Here is a 6,696-nt window from a genome sequence, read left to right as displayed (position 1 = left end):
AAATATGCATGATAAGACCTAAGCTTCACATCTTTAGTCTTCCACTCGCCCTGAATCTATCTCAATACCAGATTAGAGTCACCAAACACCTTCATCTGTCTAATCCCGAGCTCGAGGGCCGTCTCTAATCCCAAGATACAAGCCTCATACTCAACAATGTTGTTCGTGGCAGGATGTCGATCCGAGAATGCCAAACGAACTGATTTGGGTATGTGATCACCGTGAGGGGATATCAACAAGACGTCTATCCCATATCCAGAATGGTTGGCCGTGCCATCAAAGTACATGCGCCAACCCGACAGACTAGTCACAGCAGCGACATCCTCATCTGGAAAATCATCGTCAATAGCTCTGGCATCAGAAACTGGTAATGAGGCTAGGTGGTCTGCTACAATGCTCCCTTTGATGGACTTCTGAGGGACATAATGGATGTCAAACTCAGTCAGAAGTACCAACCATCTCATGAGGTGACCAACCAGAGCGGGTCTGTCAAACAAATATCTCAGAGGATCCAAGCGAGATATCAAATGCATGGAATACTCGGTCATGTAATGTCTCAATCGGCGAGTGGCCCAAACCAATGCCAAACAATAACGCTCAATCATGACATACCTTGTCTCGTAGCCTAACATCCTCTTACTCAAATAGTAAATGGCTCGATCCTTGCCCGAATCATCGAGCTGAGCTAACATGCAACCCAAGGCCACGTCTGATACGGACAAGTATAAGAGTAAAGGACGGCTTGGTGTAGGAGGCGCCAAAACAGGAGGTGACAAAAAGTACTCTCTGATCCTCTCGAAGGCACGCTGGCACTGGTCATCCCAAACAGTAGGTTGACTCTTCCTCAAGAGTCGAAATATGGGCTCGCAGATGTCTGTCAATCTGGCTATGAATCTACTAATGTACTGAAGTCTGTCCAGGAAGCCTCTGACCTCTCTCTGTGTCCTCGGCGTAGGCATGTCAAGAATGGCTCTAATCTTATCCGGATCTACCTTTATGCCTCGCTCACTGACCATGTATCCCAAGAGTTTCCCAGAAGTCACTCCGAAAGTGCACTTCTTGGGATTCAGTCTCAATCTGAACTGTCTGATCCTCTCAAAGAACCTCTCAAGAGCTGCCAAGTGATCTGATCTATCTCGGGATTTCACTATCATGTCGTCTACGTAAACCTCGACATCCTGATGCATCATGTCATGGAAGAGTGTGGTCGCTGCTCTTTGATATGTGGCTCATGCGTTCTTCAATCCGAATGGCATGACTCTATAGCAATAAGTACCCCACTCGGTAATGAAGGACGTCTTCTCCATGTCCTCTGGAACCATCAAGATCTGACTATACCTGAAAAATCCGTCCATAAAGGACAATATCGAATGACATGCCGTACTGTCAACTAGCATGTCGATGTGTTGAAGAGGAAAATCATCCTTAGGACTGGCCTTGTTGAGATCTCAGAAATCAACATAGACTCTCACCTTGCCGTCCTTTTTGGGAACAAGGATGACATTGGCTAGCCACTCCGGGTACTCGACCACTGATAAGAATCCTACACTGAGCTGCTTCTGGATCTCCTCTTTCACCTGCAAGCTCCAACGAGGGTGCAATTGTCTCAACTTCTGCTTAACCAGTCTGGCATGGGGCAGAAGTGGCAAACGATGTTGGACGATAGATGGATCAAGGCCTGACATGTTCTCATAGGACCATGTGAAAACGTCCAAGTAGGATCTGAGCAGCTGGATGAGGCTATCTCTCTTATCTGTAGACAAATCCGATCCGATCCTCCAACTCCCTAGGCTGATCTGCCGTGCCAAAGTCAACAATCTCGGTGTCCCCTACAGCAGGTGAAACTCTCTGATCAACGGGGTTTGAATCGAAATCGGGAGATGAGTCATCATCTGAATCATGCTGTGCAATATCATTATCTATGTCAAATATCTGTGATGTGGGTGAAGATGGTACAAGTAAAGCAATATCACGAGACGTAGGCAAATACTCAAACATGCTCAAATCCATAGATGAATCATCGAAAACAACGTCAGAACGGGAGACGAACCCCGACAGAACGTCAAATGAAAAAGGTGGGTCCACAAAGTTGGACGCTCCCTCAACAATGCCAACATGGCTATCAATCAAATCATCAAAAGCTATAAGGTCCTTAGCAGACTCCAGAGCAGGAGCAGCCAGGCTCTCCTCGGCAAGCTCGATGACACATACCCCGAAGAGATCAAATGATGAAGCAAGCTCAGGCTGAATAGTCTCCTCAATCTGGCTCAGGCTCAGGGCGAGCATCTCGTCGATGTACTCGTCGTGTGGGGCGTCTCCGTCCACTATGTCCCCGACCTCAGAAAAGGTCCCATGCTCATCGGTCTCGCCCGGGAAGCAAAGCGTCATAAGGCTAGTGCGATCTGGAGAGGAAAGAGCGATCAACGCAGAAGTCGAAGGGCCAGGGGCTCCGTCTCTCAATCGTAACTACTGGATGAGGCGCTGAAGCTCGGCCTCCTGGGTGGTGCTAAGTCCTCTGATGATCCCATCGGATGATGCATGCGACTTCAATGCTTTCACAAAGTAATCAACTAGGCTCCTGGTGTACGGGCGCACAGGATAATAGAAAGGCGTATGAGTCAGCCGAGTCCTCACTCTCTCCTTGCGCAAGCGCGCCATATAGAGATAATCGGCCTCAGTGGGGATGAACCCGAGTCTGAATGGTATGTCATGATCAGGAATGGTGATGAACTCGCTCGGTCCATGCTGACGTCGACCCAATCCCATGCCAGGAAGATAGGACATGTCTCTCATCATATCAAGCACTACAGTGCTGCCATGCTGGTAAAAGGACATAGCGACGAAGTCTCGACAAAAGTCCTTTAGCTCAAGAGCCTATACCTCATCAAAAGTGAACCCGGTCAGCAGTAAGTCGTCGTCGCTATGGCTGATTTGGAGCACAGGCTCAGCGAAAATGAACATGTCCCCTACCGACTGTACGGCGACTACTTGGCCCTCATGGATGAACTTCACTTTCTGATGAAGTGAAGAAGGAATGGCTCCAGCTCGGTGAATCCACGGTCGGCCCAAAAGTAGGTTAAAGAATGTAGGAATCCTCAAAACCTAAAAGACAGTGATAAATGTGGTCGGACCTATCAGGAGCTCAATCTCCAGTGTACACATGACCTCTCTACGAGTGTTGTCATAAGCTTGGACGATTTGCGTGGATGGGCCGAAATTGGATGGTGCGTATCCAAGAGCGATGGCGGTGGCCAGAGGACATATGTTCAGGGCCAAGCCATTGTCCAGAAGGACAGATGGAACTCGACGACCTGAAAAGCCAACAGATATATAGAGATGACGCATGTGGTCTGAACCCTCTGGTGGCAAGTCGTCATCGGAAAAGACGATACAAGTGGCTCTGCCAGCCATCATCATATGAATGAGTCCCTCAGGAGTGGTCGTGGTATCAACTCTGATCTGGCTCAGAGCTCGAGTCAGTGCATCCCGTTGAGTACTGGAGGATGCTAAAAGGCTCCAGATAGAAATACGAGCTTGAGTGCTTTGCAACTGCCTCAAAATCTTGTCATCCTCTGCTCTAACCTCCTCCTGGGATGACGTACCCCTAAGGGTCTAGTGGCAGCGGCTGGAGGTGGCTGTCTCAATACTCTCCCTCCCCGGAGGATATACTGAACGTCCGGAGTCTGAGGATCATCACTGTGTGGAGCCTGAAATTCCTCAACATTTGGGACTAAGACGAACGACGTCTGAACGCTATAGCGCATGGAAGTCGGAGGCTCGACAATGGACGCATGTACTGAGGTTGCCTCAGGAAATAATCTGAATGGAGTGGGCACCCGAGGCCCCAAAGACATGCTGCTCATCTCATAAATATCATCCAACTCTATGGGCTCTGGATCCATGTCGTCCCAACTCATCATACAGACATGGTCATCAGAATCAGCAAAATCCAGGAAATGAATACCTCCGTCTGGTGGAGGAACTGCATGCATGGTATGGGCTGGTAGTGGGTTTTGGGTTACACTCGGCTGACCCAAGTGAACCAAACCTTGATCAATCAAGTCCTGGATGGCGTGCCTCAGCGCGGTGCATCGATCAGTCTCATGTCTTGACCCTTGATGATAGGCACAATGCAAATCCATTCTGTAGTGAGGAGGTAGAGGCTGAGGGGGCGGTCTCGGAGTGAGTGCAGTCAACAAACCTGCCTTTGTGAGCTTCCGAAGAGCCTGGCTCAACAGCATGCCTATCTGTGAAAACTGTCTCTGCGTCCTCAAAGCAAAAGGAGTAGAGGCCTGTTGAGCTCGGGGCCTGGGGTATGAAGGCGCGGGCCTCGGAGTGAACTGTGCAGCGTAGCATGGCTGTCCAGTGGCTGTGTATGAAACAAGAGGTCTCTCAATGCCCTGAGTGGCATAGTAAGGTAGAGCCAATGGCTGAGCCTGATATGTCTGATCAAAAGCCGGGCAAGGTGCCTGTGGCCTGAACTGTTGAGGTGTGCAAGACGGATGAGTCTCAAGGAGCTGTGGGACAGGCTGATGACGCCTAGGAGGCCTCTGACTGGATGAACTGATAGCACTAACATCTGTCGACCTCTGTCCTACGAATGGTTTCTTCCCCTTAACATCACTAGGGGAAGAATCTGCCCATAAACCTCTCGAGATGTCGTCCTCGACATTATACAAAGCCATAACCAGAGACCCAAAATCTGCAAACGGGACACCGACCACATGTCTGGCGATCCTCGGCTGTAGGCTCCTCAAAACCATCTGAATCTGGTCTCTCTCTGATGGTCTATCCACTATCTCAGCTATCTTCCCGCGCCAGCGGGAAATGAAAGAAGAATGGACTCCTCTGTCATCTGCCTCAGAGCCTCGAGCTCTCTCCTCGATACGTCTACGATAGTGTTAAACGAAAACTGTCGTAGGAACTCCTGGGTCAAGTCATCCCATGTACGACGTTTCGAGGACTCCAGAGAAGCAAACCAGTATTGAGCCGCCCCACTCAGAGATAGGGGGAAAAGAGTGATCATCTGAGGCTCGTCCAGTCCATGAGCCCTCATCATGGTGCTATACAGTCGGAGATGGATGAGCAGACAACCGATACCAGTGTACCTTTCAATATTTGGCATCCTGAACTTAGTCGGCAAGCTGGCTACCGGCATACCCTCCAAATCATCCCAAACAGCAGCTCCATCAGACACTCTCAACTGCCTCACGCGCTGCTCGATGCGGTCCATGCGCGCATGTGTGTCATCAGCGACAACGGCCTGGGCGACTACAGGTGGAGCGATCTCAGAATGCCCGTGTAATACATATGGTGATGCCTGATGCACTGAAGGAACGGGTAGGGGTGGTGGAGGTGGATGTGAGTCATACGGCGTCTCATCTTGAACTGCTGGTGGTCTACCCTACTGACCACCGATCTCCTGCCTGAGGCTAGCCAGAGCCTCCTGGATAGAAGCCATGGCGGCCGTGAACTGATCAACCGTGACGACCTGCTGATCCATATCTGGTGTATCTGAAACCCGAACTAATCTGCCCTCTACTCTGATCCACGAAACTATACCCAGACTGAGAGTAAAAATCCTGATCTTGAAAGTACTCCTTCTCTGCTCTGATCCACAAAGGTATATCAAGACGAGGAACAAAGGTCTGATCCTGAGAAAGCACGAAGAACGGAATAAGGATATGGCTCTGAGAATGTACAAAAGAAAAGGTAATCTAAGCGGGAACCAGCAAAACATCCAAGTGAAGATGAACGGTCCGACCGTACTCTAAACTAGCACTGATCTCTGTGCATTCTCAACTGGAGACTAAAGAGGGAGCGTCGAATCCAAAACGTGACCACAGAGGCGCCGAAGGCTCTCAGATGCACCCACGTGTAGGGAGGGAGTCCTAATCGGAGGATCTACGGCTCAACCTACGAGGTCAAGGTGGCTCTAAATGGATATGGGTGGACTTTAAAAGATCCCTAGCAGAAGCGATCGTACCCTCTGACGGTACGCAACCCTCTGCACGTCTCCGAAGAGACGGGGCGCTTCCATGCAAGGTGGTCATCACCTCCACACATGCACTACCTCAACATCCCAGGGGGTTTCCTATGGTGAAGCCTCTCAAACTCTCAACGCTTAATGGTCAACTAAAGTGCATAGTGAATGGTGTGGGCACATCCGAAAACCCTAAGAATCTAGAGTAGAAGAGGAAACACACTGGTCGCACGACTATCCATGAAACCTAGCTCGGGGCTATACAGGTCTTCAATGATCGGACTCCAATCGACATCAAAGTGTCGCTCTCCTCCAGAATGCTCCCGTGCATCGATATAGCCCGTCGCTAGACCCTACTCCTAATCTCTGGCTCAGTCAGAGAGCAAGCACACAGAAGGTCTCACAGATGTGTTCAAATGTAAAGTTTCTTTGGGATAATTAATAGAAAAAATTGTTTTTATGTCTAAGTTTTTTTTGTCCAAAAACAATTTTTTTTTTGTTATATATATATAATAAATCAAGAACTTTTTCATTACAAAAGAACCAAACTTGAACAATGGCTCAAGCCAAAAACGCCATTTCTGGTGGTCCAATTCCTCATGTCATGACAAATTATGCCTAGTCTTGTTAGTGTCTTACATTTATTTATGTACGCTGCACTTTGCCTGGAAAAATCTAGTCATTTTATTATTGTGCTTCTTAATCTTCGAGAA

At 48.9% G+C, this 6,696-nt stretch overlaps 1 protein-coding gene across 1 annotated transcript; it reads right to left on the bottom strand.

Moving 5' to 3' along the window:
* Nucleotides 1-2,466: 2,466 nt before the first annotated feature.
* On the bottom strand, nt 2,467-5,233 carry LOC100852942 (uncharacterized). The gene is made up of 5 exons (XM_010646993.1): nt 4,819-5,233; nt 3,648-4,702; nt 3,166-3,588; nt 2,881-3,102; nt 2,467-2,820 (listed from the first exon to the last, which is right to left on the bottom strand). The coding sequence occupies exons 1-5, from the start codon at nt 5,231-5,233 to the stop codon at nt 2,467-2,469; spliced, it is 2,469 nt and encodes an 822-aa protein (XP_010645295.1).
* Between the last annotated feature and the right edge of the window lie 1,463 nt (nt 5,234-6,696).

The sequence above is a fragment of the Vitis vinifera genome, chromosome 7 (genome assembly GCF_030704535.1).
Source record: "Vitis vinifera cultivar Pinot Noir 40024 chromosome 7, ASM3070453v1".
Taxonomy (NCBI): Eukaryota; Viridiplantae; Streptophyta; class Magnoliopsida; order Vitales; family Vitaceae; genus Vitis; species Vitis vinifera.
Note: the sequence above shows the minus strand (reverse complement) of the source record. Positions and strands in the feature narration are given on the sequence as shown.